This window comes from Falco punctatus, assembly GCF_963210335.1.
Source record: "Falco punctatus genome assembly, chromosome: 7".
Lineage (NCBI taxonomy): Eukaryota > Metazoa > Chordata > Aves > Falconiformes > Falconidae > Falco > Falco punctatus.
This window is the reverse complement of record NC_137587.1, coordinates 1,126,258-1,145,893: the sequence shown is the minus strand read 5'-3', so window position 1 is coordinate 1,145,893 and position 19,636 is coordinate 1,126,258. Positions and strand designations below refer to the sequence as shown.

General features: G+C 52.3%; 2 protein-coding genes across 5 annotated transcripts in view; both read left to right on the top strand.

Annotated features, from left to right (window-relative positions):
* Positions 1 to 9,360: 9,360 nt before the first annotated feature.
* LOC308067464 (transmembrane protein 151B-like) lies at positions 9,361 to 10,758 on the top strand (the record flags this gene model as incomplete). Its single annotated transcript, XM_080396338.1, has 1 exon — positions 9,361 to 10,758. One exon carries the CDS (start codon positions 9,361 to 9,363, stop codon positions 10,756 to 10,758), a length of 1,398 nt encoding a protein of 465 aa, XP_080252464.1.
* A 5,040-nt stretch (positions 10,759 to 15,798) lies between these two features.
* Positions 15,799 to 19,636, top strand: part of TYRO3 (TYRO3 protein tyrosine kinase) — a 42,998-nt gene continuing 39,160 nt past the window's right edge. For 2 of the 4 annotated variants that reach the window (XM_080394799.1, XM_080394797.1), the window contains exon 1: positions 15,801 to 16,914. Coding sequence is in view for 2 of the 4 variants with exons in the window: in XM_080394797.1 (XP_080250923.1) it covers positions 16,827 to 16,914 (88 nt within the window). In the remaining 2 variants the exon portion in view is untranslated. Of the gene's footprint in view, positions 16,915 to 19,636 lie in introns of all 4 variants that reach the window. The other 2 variants (XM_080394798.1, XM_080394800.1) reach the window with 2 other exon arrangements.

Sequence of the window (19,636 nt, the reverse complement as noted above, 5' to 3'; positions counted from 1 at the left end):
ACTCTTCTCCTGCAGCTGTCTTCTCCCTAGTCACCCCAGACTTCTTGGGCCTGTCTTTCACCAGGATCACCTCAGGAGCTAGAAGATGATATCTGCACACACATCTGTTGTGGCTGCTTGGGGACAGGTGGTAGAGATCTCCTTGCTCTTCTTGCATTGTCCCCGTCCACTGCACAAAAGGTGAAGCCCTTCTCAGCACCAGGGGTTGGTCCTGGCGTCAGTGCTCACCTCAGTTATGGTCAACAGCACAGTGCAGGACCTGCCTAGCAAGGACTCAGTGGTCCTCTCTGTGTTACGTCCTGCCACGTCCACCAGGAGGTGGAATATTTTCCACCGCCCTGTCTTGACCAAGATGGAAGAGTCTCCCAGTTAGTGACAAAAATCTGTTTTCATCCAGGCAGGTCACCACCTGCCAAAGTACCTGGCTTGTGGTTATTGATCATTCTTTCCCTTTCATGTATCTCATTGGACTATATTCATCACAAGCATAAACCTGCAGAGGCAAATGCAATTATGACTGGCATTAATTTAGCCACCATTTTTTCTTCTTTCTTCTCTACTCCTATTTCTTTTCTTCTAGTCCTCTGTCAGTGTTTCCCCAACATTTTTTCCCCTTGGGCAGGAAGATTATTCTTGCTAAATAAAAGAGGAAAAAAGGAAAAGATAAGATTGACTTGACTCTTTGCTCACATGAGTAATCCTGAGCTTTAGGGTCATTTTGTTGTTGAAGACAGTGATAAAGTCACCCTGCAGCCCCGAAGCCGGGTCTTGGCAGAGAGCAGGAGAGTGCTGTGATACCACACATCTCACTGAGACACAGCTGCAGCGTCAGCGCTGCAGCATGCTGTCACCTCCGTGGGAGACTGCCCTGATTTAGCACAACCTTATCCCACCAACCTCAGACTGCGGGGAGGAGATAGGGGCATAGATCTGGCTTTTGGAGAAGTTCCCAGTGGTGAGAAAGGAGCCGTTCAGGAGTAGCTGCTTTCCAGGTCATAGATGGGCCGGGAGGACTGCTGGTTCATATGATGCTTTGGTGCTTCCCCCACTGATCCACCCTGGTCCTTTCTCTGGGCTGGATTCCCTCCTGCCCCTGCCCAGGCTGGTGGTCTCCATCCTCACCTGCCGGAGCCCTTCCCCTGCCTCAGCGGCACTGGCATTCAGAGCATGCCTAGGCTATCCTTTTCTCTCCTCCACCTCTTCCCACCTTCTGTGTTTCCCCCTCATTTCTCTATTTCCATTCGGACCACGTCTTCACTACCCTCCGTTTTCTCTCATTCTTTCATTTTAGACATGATAGCATTTTGCTTCAGCAAAATTGCAGCTCTTGAGGTCAGCCACCAAGGGCAAATGCATTTACACAGGGGGGTTTAAAGGACAGAAAATGCTTTTGACATGATTTCCCCAAAAGAGAATTTTAATGCTCTTGAAATTGGGGAACCCAGATATCTAGCTGCGAACCAGACACAGACAGTCAAACTTGGGCCCCAAACTGTCCACAAAAAAAACTATTAGAATAAATTCATGCTGTAGCAGCATATTTTCTGCTTATACAGCTCATGCTGGAGTTTTCAAGGAGACCGAAGCATGAAATCTGACGGAAGAGGAAAAAGCCATTTTGTCAATAGAGAGCTATGAAGAAATAGTAAACATAAGGCAAAATTATATACCAAATTTTTAAAGACTGTGACTCCAAAATAATTTGGTCCATTTCCTTTGGACTTCACAGGCTATTTCTCCCCCTCTATTTGGGTCAGTTTGGCAACTTTCAGTTCAAATTTATGTTGCCAGTCAAAATCAGAAGTGGAGAAAACAAGAAGTTTATCGTTGTCACCATAACCATTTGTATGCCATAAGCAGTACTGAGGCAGCCAGAAAAAGAAGAGATGCTTCAAGCCCGCACTGCCATACGGCTACTTTTGGAGTAAAATACAGCTACTGATGAAGAGCATACAGCAACAGCAAGCTAGGTGACGATGTGCTGCACTGAAGCTTTGGTGGGGGTTTCCCTTAGTATTATGTAGGGCTGCGTGTGGGATTACACCTGGCAGTGAGCGCTGGAAGTGTGAGGAGCACCTTGGTGTCCACATAACAGCCACGGCCTTGCTTTTGTTATTGACACTTAGCTTTGTGAAGACAGTTTTCTTGTATAAGTTAATGACGTAATTAGCCATTAGATTGGCAGAGTTCTGCAGGAACAATTACCAGAATTGACACTATCCACTGGAATTAAGCATAAAATCACTGCTAGTAACATTTACAGTTGGCACAAACATTGGCACGCTGGTCTGTAAGGATGAGACAAGCATAGTCCTACAGAGGGATCTGCTTCATTTGATAATTTCTTTCTTCAAGCCAAAGCCAAATCTGAAGTTATACATCTCAGGGTGGAGAGTGCAGCCAACCCTTCAGCTGTCCTCAGAAGCGTTGACTCAAAAAATACCTGGGAGCAAAGTGGACAAGTAGTTGAACATGAACTCCCAGGTTGGTGCAGTGCAAAAATCTACTAATGCAACTGTTGGAGACAGTAAAAAGGGGGAATGGGAGGTGATTTTATGTTTTGGCATGATGACTGTGAAATAAGTGCTGAAGTCCTGTATCCACTTGCAGGGGACATATTTAAGAAGTACCTAAAGGCGCTGGAGAGAAAGCAGAGCACCAAAAAGAGCTAGAGCAGTGCAGTGAAGGACTTCAAGACCCTGGCCCATTTGAACTGTCAAAAAGAAGGCTGAAGGGTGTCATAATTAGAATGGAGAAGTATCTGCAGAATGCGAAGGCAGTCCTGCGAAAAAAGTCTCTCAACACCCAGAGAATGGGCATCCCCACTGCCATGAATGGGGGCTGAAGTGAGACAAAATTACAGTGAAGGGGACTGCAGGTTTTTTGTTTCTTTTAGTCTCTCAGTTAAAGCAGAGTGTCTTTATGGAAGATGAATTTTTGCCAGCCACTAGTTACTTTACTGGGCTGTACATGGGGCTGCAGAGTGAAATTGCATTGCCTGTGAGATACAGGAGCTACAGGGAGAAGGCGCAGTGTCTTCCAGTCTGAAGGTGTAAATGTAGTTTGGGTTGTAATAGAAGCTGAACCTTCCTGACCCAGAACAGCCTTGCAAAGTTGGTAGGAGAAATTTCTGTGATTGCCTGTAAGTGCTAAACAACCATCTGGCTGTTTTAGTGTAAGAACCCCCTCCATTGCTGAGGGACAGCTGCGTGGCTAGGGGGTAAGTCCTGCTATCAGACATACTTGCGTCCGGAGGGCAGCAAAAGCACTGAGCTATCGCTGGTAAAACAGAGGCACCAGAATTTCAAGTTAGGCACCCAAAACCCTGGGCTGGTGGAATAGACTGGGCTTCTCTGAGTGTGGCCCTTCTTCCTCCTGCTAACGGAGAGGCTGACTTGGAAGAATGGGGACACCCAGACCACCTCAACCTGCGCCCCAGGAAATTCATTTGTTCATACGTACTCATCGAGAGGAAGGGACCTGGAGACACAAGCACAATTTGCTCACCCATAAATACATTGTTCTGGTTCTCTTGCATTAGTCCTACACTTCAAAAATGCCTTTGAAGGAGAAGTCAGGGTTTGAGTAGGGGTAATTTTTTTGCATTCTCGGCGACCCTCAATGCAGTTGCTTACAGGCTCACTTAGGATGGTTATCAGCTACAACTTACCTACCCATGTCTTCCTTCTGGTTGCTTGCAGGCAGTCAAGGGATGCGTCAGGGAGCCAAAATCCTGGCCACCAGCCCCTTGCTCTTGCCACCAGAGCATCTTCAGCTGTAGTTGCTAAGTGAGGGACATGGCAGGCTGTACACTCTCCCTCTGCTCTCTCTCTACCCCTTTTACACTAGGCAAGATCAACAGCCAAAATCTACACACTACTACCACACAGAGCACGTTGTAATGATTTTAATTATGGTTGCTGCAGCCAGAACCCAGCCTGGCTGTTGTTGAGCCTGGACGAGCGCTGGGTGGGTGTGCCTGCGCAAGGGAGGCTCCACGCCTTGCATACCCGCTTTTGATCTTGGGCATCTGCCATTGCAGGGTGTCTTTGAAGGCAATTGCCCTTTCAGCCACTGCCTGGATGTTTTATCATTTGCAAACTAAGTTTTGCACAGAACTTCCTTGAAGGAGAAAGAATTGAAATGTTGCCAGCCTGGAAACTCCTGTCTGCTACAGGTGTCGGTTGAAATTCCAGTTCTCTGCCAGCAGTTAGGGCTTTCCAGACTATTTTCCAGCAACTGCGGCTACAAATTAAATAGCACCTATCATTTAGTGTCTCAGAATGCTCCATGCCAACAGACAGACGACAGACCATGGGAGGATGTGGAGCTGCCTCTTCGTTTTGCATGGTACACAAATCCTTCACTCTGCCTGGAAATGACGGGCCAAAAAAACGCAGCACAAATGTGGAGCAGCACTGCAGGGTGAACTGTCTGGGGCCAGGGACACTTGGGGCAACACTGTCCCCAAACCTTGTTCCTCTCCGCAAGGCTCCCAGCATGGGCTCTTGCAGTCCTCCCCGCACATGCCACCTCTCACCCATTGCATTTTCCTCATTTGTGCTCAGATCTACTAAAGATTTGGGAATATTCTCTTGTTGCTGTTCTCAAGTGTGGAAGAAGAAAGTGAATTTTGGCTTGTGATGATGGATAGTTCAGGCAAGAGTTAGTAGGGGTTTCCAGTCTAGTCTGGTTTAATGGGAAGGGAGGCTTCTGGAAGCTGTTCAGCAGCATGCCAGAGTGTAGTGAGACGTTATTTACAGTGTGTGCTTTAAACATGACTTGAAATTCACAAACAATAATAGTGACAGCTCAGCTGTGCTTCTTCACAGCATCCCATCCAAACCAGGAGATTTTTACAATTTGTATGTCATCAGAGTTGTTGGGACATTATGAGTGAAACATCTGATCTGGCAAAGCCATCCCTCTTCACAGAAGTGGCTGTAGAATCACAGCATGGTTTGGGTTGGAAGGGACCTTAAAGACCACCTAGCTCCTGCCCCCGCCACGGGCAGGGTCACCTGCCACCAGCCCGGGTTGTCCCCAGCCCCGTCCAGCCCGGCCTGGGACACTGCCAGGGATGGGGCACCCACAGCCACACTGGGCAACCTGTGTCTCATTTAATCTTCTGTCAGGAGGTTTCTCAGGTCAATGCTGAAAGCAAAGCCCAAAGGAAAGCCCCCAACAAGCAGGAGAGGAAGGTCATCTCTCTTGATTTGCTTTAGAGACCCAGATCCGCGAGTCCTAGCTTGGAGGCAGAGCCCTGGTGACTGAGCCTCTATTCTGGGACAGTCTCTGGCTCCGGCCTTCTGCCAGGTTCTCTGTCGTTGCTTTCTTCAATTATGTTTCTCTATTAACATTTTCCAGGGGTTATGCTTTTGTTCCACATCAAAACAAGACAGATCCCACAACATTCCTCAAAGGACACAGCTCCCGTTTGCTGGCTGGCCCAAGTTATAATGGAAATTATTAGTTTCCTTAAGCATTTATTGTACTCATCCAGAAATACAAGCTTGCCCTGTTTTGATCTGAAACTACGCACAGAAAGGAGAAAATTCCACGTAGTACCACAAGCATCATGCTTGCTAGAAGGTGGTATGTTAATTAACAAACTCTGGGAGCCACTTGTTTAACATATTAATGAATTTGTGATGCAGAGAGAGATGGAAAGATATAATTCCTTATTAGATTTTTGAATGTCTGATACTTCTATTGTAATTCTGGTTTATTTTGTGTCTTTCTTACAAACACTCTAATAGTGTTTCTAATAGTATAATTGTGTTAGATAATTATTTCAGCAAAGGGAAGGAGAAATAAGGGGATATAGGCTAAAAGAATGTATTCAGAATGTGAAATAGGAGGGACAGCTGTCAGGTTAGACCCTGGGAAAGAGATCTTTTTATAATCAAGGAACTGCAGAGAGTGGAATCTGCTTAGGAACAAAGGAAGATAGGAGGCAGTGGGTCAGAAAAGCTAGGAGACAAGAATCATGTTTTTTTTCCAAAGGGTTTTGAACATGAAGGCCCTGCTGGACTGGACTGGTAGGTGTGTGAGTCAGACAGATGTGGCAGTGGGCTCTGGGGTCTTCACTAATGCAAGGAGGAGAGAAGCTGCCTTTTTTACAGGCTGCAGTGGGAATAGTGGAGGTAACCTGGCTTGGGCTGATCCAGCACTCTGAGTGCAGTAGGTTGAAGACCATTTTTGAAGTGTTTCCGGAGGACGCATGCAGAAATGTAATCTTGGACCGGCAAGCCTCTGAGCTGCTGCTAGCCCAGCCCAGCCCAGTGCTGCTCCAGGACTGGTGAGACCAGAGTCATCTCTTCCCCCAAAGAGGAGATGGCATTTCATGGGGCTAAGCACATTAGGAGGCATTTGCCCGCTCTGATATGGCCACTGATAGCCCTAACCAGCAGGGCTGGTTGATTCACTCCTTGGGCAGAAGCCAATCTGTAGGTTCTAAATTGGACCACAGAGCTGCAGAGAGTGGAGAAGCTGTTAGTCAAGGGAAGTGAGATAAAGGGAAGGTGGGGATTGCAATGCCTTTGGCAAATAGTGCCTTAACTGACGTGGGACAGTCCTCTCGGGTGGCTGTGCCCCGGGCCAGGCTGACAGCACTTGGAACAGCTCATGGTAAAAATTGGGGTTCCCAGAGCTGCACGAAGTACTTAAGCACTCACCGTAAAACTGACTGCTGGGCATCTTTTGCTGGGTCCACTGGGATTCTTCACAGTATTAACCAAATGCAATTTTACATGACAGGTACCTGTGGAAACCTGAGTGTGAACTTAAATTCCTGTGTTAGAATATTGCCCAGCTGTTTTCTTCTGCACGGTCCCAGTGGATGGAGTAGAGGGATGTTCATTTTTAGAGTTTTATTCACCTCAGAAAACCAGGAGAAGAAACGGGTAGAAGTTTGTAATTGTTCATTGCAATCTATATTTTTGCATTACTGTAGCACTTAAAAACTAGTTCTGTGTCAAGAAGAGACAAAGAATAGAAGACAGTGAATCCCAGCGGAGTTCCCACGAGTCGGGAGAGCCTGGGGCTCTGACCTGGGGTCCAGTGTATGGCTGTGGCAGAAGCCTACATTGGGGCAGTAATCACACTGGGACAGAGCTGTGGGTATTTGACAAGAGTTTCAAGAGCTGAAACTCTCCATGACTGCACGTAGACTCAGGGATTCCCACCCAAAACTCCCATAGCTATTTTTCAGCCGATTTGGGGACTGCCTGAAGCTACTTTGTGGCTTTCCTCAAGATTTCCTGCAAAAAGCTAAGGAAAACATCCTTATTCTTACCCATACTAAGGTCTTTTCACTGTCTTACCTACAGAAATAGTTACGTACCATGTCCTTTATAACCCGCTTGGCTTCTCTACAACTGTTTTGGCCACTGTAAAGAAAATACAGCCCAGAATAACGACTCTTTATTCTGAGACACACACATGCAAAAGGTTTGGGCTAAAAATAGAAATTCTTTACGTATTCCTTCTGGATGCATCAGGAAGAATCAGGGGCCAGATTCTGCCCTCAGTCCCTGCAGATGAATGCTGATGTAGCTCCCTAAAATCAATAAAAATACTCTACACTTACACAGTGTCAGATTAGAGGCTGTGAAATCAAAACAAAACCCCATGAAGTCTAGTTTGGCAGTGCTGACAGCAAAACATAAAACCCTCTATAGTTACTTAGAAGTGGTTCTCTGTCCCAGGAAAAAAAAAAAAAAAAAAAAGCAGTATTAAATCTGACCTCACAGCCCTGCAAGGTTAGATGCTAATGCTTCCATCTCATTGAGAAGACAGTAAACTCTTTTTTTCTAGTGGCACCCCGTGCTATTATTTCTTTAGTCATAAGATGCTGCTCCTTGAATTCCTTGCTGGTTCAAGATTGCTTACTGAATCCTAACTGCTGTGGGTCTGAGATAAGCTGTACTAGGGGAGAACTTTACCCATGGAGAAAGAAGGAGAAGACATTTCCCAAGCCTAGGATCTGTTGGCATCTACAGAGCAGTTTGATGTGTTAGAGGTGGCCCCTTGGGAGGAGTAACAGTGTGCTATTTTTGCATGAAATCAGGCTCAGCAGAGGGCATGACGATGCATGAGTAGCAGCGTGTATCTGCTTTCTCACTGACATTTCCTCAGAGTTAGGGGGGAGGCAGAGGATGGCAGTAATAAGAGGGATGCAGACAGCCCTCCACATCACCTTCCAGGGCAGCAGGGGGTCTTGCTTCACGCACTTTCTGCAGATGGGGGGCTGCCAGCCAGCAATCTAACTCATGCTGCTGCTGCTCTTTGCAGGGAGACAACTCCATTTCCGCTAGCTGCTTGGCTCAGTTTGGTGTTTTTTATTACAGCCCAACATAGCATGACAACGCAGCTGATTCACTGCGCTGTGGCCAGGGTAAGGACGGCAATCATGCCATCTCAGGGGACGCAGTGGGGAGCACGAGAGTGCGACTCCAGCTCTACACCCAGATTGACTTTTTGGGACTTGAAAGAGAGGGATGTGCTATGTTTTAAATATTCATGCATATACCCTTAGCTCCAACGCCTAAGCTTTCAGGTATTTTAGGTCAGATCTAGTCTTCTAACCAGCCTGAAGCTATGCTGCACCGTGCTGTAATCCTGACAATTTTTTCAACTAAATGCGCTTGAATCTAAGTAATTTTCCCAATGGCTCACCTCCAAGAAAAATGGTGTCGATCATTTGGCAGGTTTCAGGGTTGGGTGTGAGTCAGCTGTGAGTCAGGCAGCACCTCCAGCTCCACGACATGCTGGTCCACCTGCACTGGTACAACACACGTGGCCATGGCCTGGCGATGGCTGCTGCTCCTGAGCCTCCCTAGCAGCACTGCCTGGGAGCCCAGGTGCTGGACGGTCCCAAAGCAAAGGGGTGCGCCCGCAGCCCCCTGCTTTCAGCTGTCTGTGTGCAGTGAAGTCCTCCCGGCTTTGGAAGATGGTGGGGTGCTCAGGTGATGCTGGGTCCAGGCAGGGAGGAGACGGGGGCCTGTCTCAGCCCTGCGGAGGGACCCATCTGCCATGGTGCAGGCATGGCAACTCACTGCCGCACAAAGAGCTTCACTCCCCAGAGCCGGGAGGAAGCAAGGAAGGAGCTTTGTCCAGAGGCCTCTGTCTCTGGCATGGTGTTTCTGTTCATATTCACATTTATATTAAGTCGAGTGGTGTCCCAGTCCTCAGGCTGTCGAGAGCAAAGCCAGACACAGTCTTGAAGGCAACAGTCACCGTGTGTGTTGTGCAGATTGGCGTGACTGATGGGTTCCTCGCTCTCTCTTTGTCTTTCTCTCCCCCTCCCCGATGGCATGACTGAAGCAACGCCCTGTGAAGCAGTCCCTGAGCGCTTGCATGTGCCGAGAGTCGCACTGGAAATGCCTCCTCCTCTCCATCCTCATGTATGGCTGCCTGGGTGCTGTGGCCTGGTGTCAGCTGGCCCGGGTCACCAAGCTCAGCTTTGATAGCTCCTTCAAGGGCAAGTCCATGATCTACCATGACAGCCCGTGCTCGGACGGCTATGTCTATATCCCACTGGCCTTCCTCTCTATGCTGTACGTGGTGTACCTGGTGGAGTGCTGGCACTGCCATGTCAAAAGAGAGCTGCAGTACAAGGCGGATGTGGACAGTGTCTATGAATGCATCAACCGCATGCAGCAAGCCACTCCATGCATCTGGTGGAAGGCCATCAGCTACCACTTTGTGCGGCGAACCCGGCAGGTGACCCGGTACCGCAATGGCGATGCCTACACCACAACGCAAGTCTACCATGAGAGGGTCAACACCCACGTGGCTGAAGCGGAGTTTGACTACTCTCACTGTGGATACAAGGACATCTCCAAGGAGCTCCTGGGCCTGGAGAGCTACACAGCCACCAAGCTGAGGTTCACCAAGTGCTTCAGCTTTGCCAACATTGAATCTGAGAACTCTTACCTGACTCAGAGGGCTCACTTCTTCACGGAGATCGAGGGGCTGGATGACTACATGGAGGTGAGGGAAGGCATGCAGCTCAAAAACGTGGACTTCAAAGAGCTTATGATGGCCTATGGGGACCCCAATCACCTCCCGTGGTACGTGTCCCACTATGCTTTCTGGGTGGCAGCTATCCTGATGATCTCGTGGCCACTCAGGGTACTCATAGAGTATCGGACTGCTTACGTCCACTACCATGTAGAGAAGCTGCTGGGCCTGGAATACACGGCACCCGCCGTGGCAGAGGAGCCCTTGTACCGGTACCGCATGCCCCGAGATGCCACGCAGGACAGCACCGAGCTGGAGTGGCACATCTGCACCAACCGGCAGCTGATCCCCAGCTACTCGGAGGCCATGCTCATGGACCTGGCCGACTCCCCGGCTTACAACAGCTATGCTGTGTGCCGGTACGGTGAAACAGCCCACGGCTGCGAACGCTGCAACCGTGCCTCCAGCACCTCCTCCATCTTCTCGCGCCACGCTTTCCACAGCTGCAGCGGCAACTCCCGCCTCTCCCTCAACACCAGCCGCTTCTCCCTCTGCCGCGTCCACGGCTCCCACAGGACAGGCCTCTGGAGGAGCCACAGCAGCAGCATCGCAGACCGGGGCTGCCAGGACGAGCAGTGCTGCTCCTACTCCAGCCAGCTGGCTGTCAATGAAAACCCCCCAACCTACCACGACGCCCGCTTCTTCCCCGTCCTGATTGTGCACAGGCCGGAGGGGCACGACGGGCAGCATTTCTACGTCAGGCGCTCCTCCTGTCTAGAAACCTCTCTGTGACAACCTCTGTGGTTTCTCAGCTCCTCTGTACCCGGGACAGGGCTCGCAGAGGTGCCACCAGTGGGGAGCCTGCAAGCATCGGTCCCCGTAGCGGGTAGGCAGGACGGGCATCAGCTCTTCCCCCTGCCATTGCAGGAGGACACAGTTGCTCTGACCAACAGCTAACCTCATTCCCAAGAGCTTCTCCCCCTCCTTCGACTGGTCTCCCTAAGTCCTTTGCTCCCCTCTTTTTTTCGCTCTTCCACTCCTCACCCTTTCTCCGCCTGTCCTCCCATCCTGCCCTCAGTCTAATTGTTTAAAGCTTCAGTCACAGTATTTGCTGCTGGAGGATTTATAAAGCCTGTGCTTTGCAGTATATTTGCCCTCTTGGATGCCCTGCAAGGTAAAAAACTCAGAGCAAGGTGAGAGGCACATGGCCAGCCAGAGTCAAGTCAGAAGGAGAATTCAGATCTGCAGGCGCTGAGTCACCTCCTGCAAACCCCAAACAAGGTGCTTTTTTATTTGTTTTATTTTCACAGGTCTTTTTTTCCTTTTCTTCTGTCATTTATTCTCTCCTTTCTTCATGTTCTCCTCCCCTCGCTTTACTCTCATCTTTCTTTTTTTCCAGTTTTCTCACTTCTGCTTTCCAGTTTTTCTGGGGGTTTGCCAGTGAGGACGTGTTTCAGGGTGTAATTGCCTCCCACTGGGCAAAAATAAGGTTATTCATGGCACGATTGTCACTGACTGCTGACACAACCACAGACTATGCCCCTGAGAAGTGCTGAGGACTATCTTTCCAGAGCAGTGACGTACACCGATAACGCAAACCCCCCTTTGCTCACCTTGCCCTGCCTGATCTGCGGCAGAGACACGGCTGTGTTTCCAGTTGTACTTAACCTTGTCTGGCTCCACCCCTGTTAGCAATCCTTGGGAGCTCTGATGTAGCTCAGTGCCCTGTTAGTGCCACTGTTTTTAGGACTGTGGGTCTTGTTTGTGGTTGTTTCACTCTTACCACTTTCTCGGAGCAGTATGGGCTGGAAAGGGGAGAGGGGCTGGAGGAGGAAAGGTAAATATGGTATTAAACATCCCATTGACAGTCTGGAGTTGTTAGGAAAACTCTTCTACCCACAGCATCTATTAGAGCAGTTGCAGGACTGCTCCACATTACCTTTCAGCTTTCCATGTGCCCTGGGGAGGGCTTTTGGCCCGCAGCCCACTGCCACCTTCCCACCTTCCCAGGCGAGATGCAGTGCCACCCCAGCCCCAGGCGAGGAGCGCATCTGGGAGCCAGCCCCACTGGCCACTCCTGCTGGGGCTCCAGGCTCTTCCTGCAAGGCTTCCCCTGGAGCAGGCGCAGCACCTTCCAGAATTAGTCCCAGCCATGCCAAACACAGAAGGTGTCTGGTCCTGGCAGAGCGGGCCGCTGCACTGCGGGCTGTGGGCTGCCCTCCTGGACCGGCTGGAGACCCCCTGAGAGCCCAGAACCGATCCGAGAAGCTTATGGCCACACTGAGGAGCCACCAGGGACCTTACACCTGCCGAACCTCCATCCCACAAGGGATGGTCATACACTGAGAAAGCTCCATACCATTTTGTCGTGTGAATGGTGGAGGTTATCCACAGTGATTCCCAGGAGAATGCAATGCGATTGCAATAGTCACTTCCAAAAACAATGTGTTGTCACACCTTACAGTAAGTAGGTAAGAAACTGAGCCCCCAGAGGGGCTGGCAACAAATGCTTCCTCCCAGGTCCTTTCCATGTGTATCTACATGTAATATGAGATTTGTAAAGTCATATTAGTATGTGTAGATTATATATAACTCTGCGTACTTATATGGTGATTTCTTATGGCATTGACTGTTGCACCGCGTTAAATACATTCTGTTTCGGTTTGATGACTGTTTTGATGTGCTGTGTTTATTTCAACTCCAGAAATAGAAACATCGGCAGTACCTGGCTAACCTGCTGCAAATGATGGCACCATCAGAAAGGTTGTTTAAATTCGTATGAGCCTATCTTTTTTAATGTAAATACTTTATGTATGATTTATGTGACATTTTCATTCTGACAGCTTGGCATTTATCGCAAAAGATAGATAACACATATGATGTGTTAGTTTATCACCTCTAAAAAAAGAATAACCATCCCAGACATGTGGAGGAACCAGGTTTGGGCTTGGGTTAATGATTGTGGTTGGGCTGGGGCCAAGCCGGATAACACTGAAACTTAGAGAAAAATCCAAACTTAGATCCACCCGACAGTGACCCCGTCCTAGTCCCCCATCTACACTGTGCCACCTACCACCCCCAGGCAGAGCTGGGAGAGTTTGGGAACTGGGAAAGGATCAGGCCCGAACTCAAAGCTCAGACTCATCCCTGACTTACTTGTATTCTGAAGTAAATGCAAGTCTTTAATATGGTTCCCTGTCCCTATCTTCATTCACACAGAAAGTTAAAACCAGCACATATGGAAGATGTAAGAGCTGGAGGAGGCTGAAACTTCACGAAACAGAGAGGCTGGAATATTTCAACACAGTTGCTTTCTGAAGGAGGTGGTAGGGAGGAAGACAAGAAAGGAGAAAGGAAGAGATGGTAGGATAATATAAATTAAAAGAGAACAGAGTTCAGCTGCAGCTAAGATAATTCCCAAATGAGCAGCATAACTTGGTTATGTCAAGCTTAGCCCAGACACAGGCAGGATGAGTTTCAGTCTTCTTTGGAGCTGCTGCAGCCACCCATGGCTTTAAATACCATGTCCAAAGTCTGGGCATGGCCAGTTTGGTCCCATATGTATTTCAAGATGGAGAGTTATATTTGGGTCCTCAGAAGTGGCCATGTTAAACATTATTATTACCCAATATGAACAAGCTCTGGCAATCCCATTATTATGATGGGTTGGGCAAGGAATGCAGCCAATTTATGCCCAGATTAACCTTTCAGTGTCCTCAAAAGCCACTGTAATATCCAGCAGCATTCAGGCTGTGTCCTTGACAAGGTTTACAAAGCTCGGAGGGTTTCTGCTTCCTCACTCCCTGTGTTCTGGCCCAACACTGGGGCATTTCTTTGAGAAGCCACCTCCAAGCTGCAAAAGCCTTCACCCACATGGAGCTACCTCCTGTCACTTGCTGTAGCCTCTGATGGTGACTGGAAAGCTGGGAGCAGCTCCTGTGCTGGCCTGGGGCTGAATATGTCAGCTTTAGCAGATCACCTGCCCAGGAAGCACCTGGACAGCCATCCTGGCTCTACACCGTAGAGTGGGGCTTCTCCTGCAACCCTTGGATGTCACTTCATTGTCACTCTTGCCATTGCCACAGCTTCCTGATGCAGGATGAGGGATCTGTCCCTTAGCAATGGAAGCCATGGGGATAACGCTGCTCTTTGAATTCCAGGTCGGAGGATGGAGCAGACACGTTCTCGAGTCCAAGTGCAAAACCAGGCAGCTCAGTGGAAAACAGCTTGTGCAAAACCACAGGGATTCTGCATCCAGTTGCAGGCTGACTACTTCAGCGGTGGAGCAGTGGCATGCACCAGCAGCTTTTGCCAGACTTTTAGGGCTATGGCTTCTCCGGGAAACAGGTGGTTTAGGGTGCTTTCTCACTGGGATAACCCATCCTTGTTCTGTTGGGTCCCAATAATTAGAAAGGGCTGAACAGCGGAGGAAGGTGAGGAAGTTCAGGAAACACTTCTCTCCCTTCTGCCTTCTCTCCCCCCTCCTCCTTCCTTTCTTCCTTTTTCCTTCTCCCTCGTCTTCAACACTGGGAATTCACCTCTTGATTATTGTGCAGCTTTTCAGGCATTTTCTAGAACGTGCCTACAATGCCCAGCAAGTCCAGTGAGATGTGACAACACACTATCACAACAGAAAAAGTAAGGAAAGGATGTAAGGCAGGAAGGCATTGGCTTATTTATAAGCCACCACTGTGCTGTGTCCTTGTGCGCGTGAGGATCAAGCACTGCCAGTGGTGTTACGGCCTGTAGAACAAAGCTACATTGTTTAATTCAGTGGCACGAGAGGCCAAGAGAGTTCATTTTTTCTTCGGTTCCTAAAAACACTTCAGATTTACCAGTTCCTTTGATTTCTGCATGGTAATATTGCACTCCTCCGTAAGTTTTCCCACAGCAGTTTGCACTCCAACTGGCAGTGCGTGCAGGATTTCGGTCCAATTCTCATATGGCTCTTCCTGCCTATCAGTGTTAACACACAGTCCTTCTCAGAAGAGCTGAAGCCAGAAACCCTACTGGGGAAAATTCCCTTTGGTCTACTGCTTCCAGTAAAGCTTCACTGTCTCACACCAGCCCAGAGCCTAGCCCATGGTGCCACAACTTTCTATTGACTGCTCCTCTTTGCAGATAAAAGCTCTTTTTCCCTCCCCCTCCCCCTTCCCCTCCCCCTCCCCCTTCCCCAAGCCTTTGGGAGCATCGCACATGACATTTGCAGGAAGCACAGCCTCCCTGTTGAGGCAGAGGCATGCTGCGGGCACGCAGCTTGGGGTCAAGCCTCTCCCAGCTGCTGCCTGCCAGGATGGGCCCGCCCGAGCCCCAGTGCCCACCCGAGCCCCCTCTCCCACCCGCAGACCCGAGCGCTTCCCAGGCCCACCGGGCTGGTGCAGTGCTGTCAGCCTCTGCAACTTCATGGCTGGAAGAAAACCTTAGAAAGAAAACGCTGTAGAAACACAGTGTTATTCTAATCACTGTTATTTTTTTCTCATGAGACAACTAAAATCTGCAGAAGTAGCTGTTTTCTGGAAGGCACTATTGCCTTGAGTAAGCGCAGGAAGGTGTGCGCACGGGCTGTACGCGGGTGCATGGGGGGAACGAGCCCCGACAGCCGGTCTGCGTGAAGCTTTTGGCAAACACGGCGCAGAACCTCTCGGCCCAAGAGCCGTCGTGATCTCGATGAGAGGCGTGTCACGATTCCCTGCCCCCGAGAGCACCCAGGCTCCCCGGAGCTCGCCGGTGGTGGCCCGGCCGTCTCACGGCAGCGGCAGGCGCGGGGGAGGGACCGACACGGCCATTCCGGCCAGGAAAGCTTCCGGGCAGTGCTCCAGCGCTCCCACGGAACGCACATGGGGGGTGGGGGGTGATGGGAGCTTGGGAGGGAATTACACGAGCCTGTCGTGCCTCAGTTTCCCCGCCCCGGGGGATCACGCCGGCTCCCCGCACCCCGCTCCCAGCCCGGTTCCCCCGGCGCGGCAGGGGCGCGGGCAGGTGCTGCAGCCCGGCGGCGGTGGCGGAGCCGAGGTGCGCCCCGGGTGCCGCCCCGGACGGCGCCGCGCAGCCCGAGCCCGCCGCGGTCCCGCCACAGGGCCGCACCACCGCGGGGCTCCGGCCGTCGGGGACCGTCCCCACGCTGCGCCGGGCACCCCGCGGCGGCAGAGCCCGCCGCCCTCAGCCCCTCCCGCTGCGCCGCCCGGCAGAGCCTCGGCGCCGGGGGTCCCGAGGGGCCGGGCTGGCCCCCGCCGCCCTGTGCGGGGAGCGGCAGCCGGCCGGGCGTGTCCGCCCGCCGCGGTGCCCCGGCAGCTCCCGCGGATGCGGGTCACCCGCCCTCGGCTGCCCCCAGAGCCCCCCCGCCCGCCGCCCCAGCCCGCCCCCCCGAGGGTCCGGGCGCTGCGGGGGATCCCGGCCCGGGGCGGGGGCGCAGCGGGGGGGGCCGGTCCCTTTCCGGGGCGGCGCGCAGGGTCCGGTCCGTGGCAGGGGGCGGCGGGCGCCGTCATTCGCCGCTCCGGGGGCGGCGGGCGCCCGGCTCATGCATATTCATGAGCGTGATGTCAGAGGGGGAGCACAGCGCGCGGTGACCGCCCGAGAGCGCCATTTCCTGGCGGCGGCGGCGGCGGCGGCCGGCCCCGGAGGAGCGGCGGGGCGGCGTTGCGCGCCGGCAGGGGGAGAGCGCCCGGCGGCCCGGACCCGACCGACCCCCGGCGCGGCCTCCCGCCGCTCGCCCCGGCCGCAAGTTTGAGCGTCCCCGCAGCCTCCCGGGGCAGCCCGGCGGCGGCGCGGGGCTGCTTCAGCCGGTGCCGGTGCCGCCCGGGCGGGCGGTGGGAGTCCCCCGCGGCGCCGGGAGCTGGGGGGAGGATGGTGGTGCGGGAGCGATGGAGCTGAAGCGGAGCATGGCGATCCCGCGGCTCCTCTTGCTGGGACTGTGGGCTGCGGCGCTCCGGGACGTCGCCGCCGCGGCAGGTGAGAGGGGCTGGCGGCCCGCCGGGACCGGGGACGGCGGGGAGGGGCGGCGGGGCACGGCTCCCGCACCCGGGCCGGGACGGCACTGCCCCGCCGCCGGGCAGGCGCCGGCAGACCGCCGCGGGGCGGGCTCGGCCCGGTGTGGCGGCCGCGGGCAGCCACAGGTGGGGGCCGGGCCGGGCCCCCCGCCCCTCCGGCCGGGCCGGCTGCGGGCGCCCGGTGCCCGGTGCCCGGCGGGGAGCCCGAGCCGCGCGGCGCGCTGCCAGCCCGGGCCGGCCGAGCCCCGCCGCCCCGCGGGTGCCGGGCAGCGCCCCGCCGGGGGGAGCCGGGCGGCAGCGCTCTCCGGGGCGCCGTGTGCCGGCCGTGCCCCCCCGCCGGTTTCGGCCCCGGGCCGGCGGGGCGCGGCGGTGGCGGGGGTCGCGCCCGCAGCCGGGGGGTCGCGCCTGGCCCGTGGCGGGCGTGAGCGGGCGCCTTCCTCCCCTGCGCGCCCGGACCGTGCTGCCGTCCTGGGGGGCAGAATCCTCGCGGGTGGCAAGTTTAAGAACGTGTGTCCCGTCCCGTCCGTCCCCTCCCCCCCCCAGCAAACAGATAGGTGACATATTGTGGTAACTGGTGTGTTCGTCTGCTGTCAGTTCTGTCTGACAACTGCTTGGTAAGAAATGTAATGCAATTCCATCTCCTAGCTATACGTTTCAGCTCCTACAGCTCTCACAGGTAGGTTTGGAGGAGCCTATTCGGAGGAGATGATTTCTTGCACTGGCAAGAATGTTATCGGGTGAGAAATCGTGAGTGGGAGAGTAGGAGGAGGAATAGGTGGAAATTAAAAATCCATACTGGCCTCCTGTGTGCTTCTTCCTGTTACCTGCAGGAAGAGATGCTGCAGCTCAAACCAGACTTTTGTCAAAGACCCGTGGATCTATAAAAATTCCCCGATCTATAGTTCTTCATTTCAGCTGATCTCAATGGAGGGATTACACTCGGGCAATGTGGAGAATTAGAATTCAGCCTGAACGCTCGTACTGTGTGTTAATTTCCTACATCATTAATTCGCATGGGAGCTGAAGACTATAAAGGGTCTCTAACAACGCTTCTTTGTTTAATTGTGGCTAACTCGTGCAGCAGGACAGTCTGAGGGAAGCTGAGTAGTTTGCTTTTCCATGAAGGCACCTGGAATGAAAGTGTCTTTCAGTCTGTGCGTGCATTCAGCAGCCTGGCTACATCAGTTTTCTCTAACGCAGAGAGAGCTGCTGTGCAGCTTTTGTGTTTTCTGCCAGTATGGTGAGTGGCAGAAGGGAGGATGCTCTCTGACATGCACTGGAACCTGTCATTTGTGTTACAGATGAGTTAAGTTATGCAAGGTTTGATCATCCTCACCCAAGGTGATTAAATCCTTAGCCCAGCAGGCGAGCAGTAGCAACTGAACTAAAGGGATCATCTTACCAGTTTTCCAGTGCTCCCTGTGAATTTGCTAAATTAATAACAGCAGATAGAAGGGCAAAAGGCAGTGTGGGAAACCAGCTGTTAACAGGCTGGGGGATCTCATTAAGGAAAGCAATGAAGTCCTTCTGGCTGTGTTCTGGGATTACTACCGGACTGTTGGCACTCTGCCGGGTACCGGCTGCCAGAGGCAGAGCACTTGGTCCTGTGGCGTTGGGTCCCCCTTCTTCCAGCTGTTACAGCTGTGCTGCACGCCCCGCCGCTGCTCTGCCCTGGGAGATGGTGCCCATGAACCAGGGTGGCGGTTTGGCAAGAAGGGAGGTGGCACATGAGAAATCTTGGTATTTGATCACTGGTCAGGGTGTAACTAGAGTTCGAGAACAACAGGGCTGCTTACTTAGCAGCACTCTGGGTTTCACAAGCGGTGTTTTTCTGCCTGGCTGTGCAGGCTAGCAAGGCATCCTGCGGGAAGCTGACCCGCCGGGGAAATCGGTGAAGTTGTAACATACTGTGATACCTAGCCAGGCTAGAGTGGTGGAGTCATATTTTTTCTGAATGATGTGGAGGCCACTGACAGGGCGTAATATTGAACTAGGCTAGACCTGTTCTGGTCTCTGTCCTGTGCCGCTGCATAGGAAGCGGTCGCTCTCCCTAACAGAACTAGCTTTATGTTTATTTTCCACCTTCCTGCTTTCCCACAGTCTCCTTTGATCCCCTGGTTCCTCCTTTACATGCCTTTCTTTTCTTACTTAAATGCACTTATATAGTTGGCTTCTGTGTTTTCTCATGGTAACACATTCCATATATTCGCTTCTGCTTGAGGGAAACACTCCCCATCCACCCACGCATGTAACAGCGCTCCGGGCCAAATTCTGATCGCTTCTGTGTCAGTGTAAACTCGAGCAGCTCCACCGACTGGGGCACTGCTGCTTTGGCGTTGCCACTGTATAGCTCTGGGTACAACCTGGTCCTTTGGCTGGACTGAAGGGTCAGGGAGGCTCATTTGAGCGCACGCCCACATCGCACAACAGAAATATCTGTTCTGTAAACAGTTCTGCTCCTCGGCGGGGTGTGCTGTGGAAAAGGCTTTGCTTTCATGGGTTTTGCAAATTGCAGAGAAGCTTTCTGTAATGCAGAGGAGCCATGTACGCTGAATAATGAGACATAACTGATTCTTTCTCATATCCCAGCTCTTTATAAATGCATACAATGGAGCAAGCCTGATGATTTCTTAGCAGCTCAGGAACACCGTAACTGAAATTCAAGCCTGGGGAAAAGAGGGAGG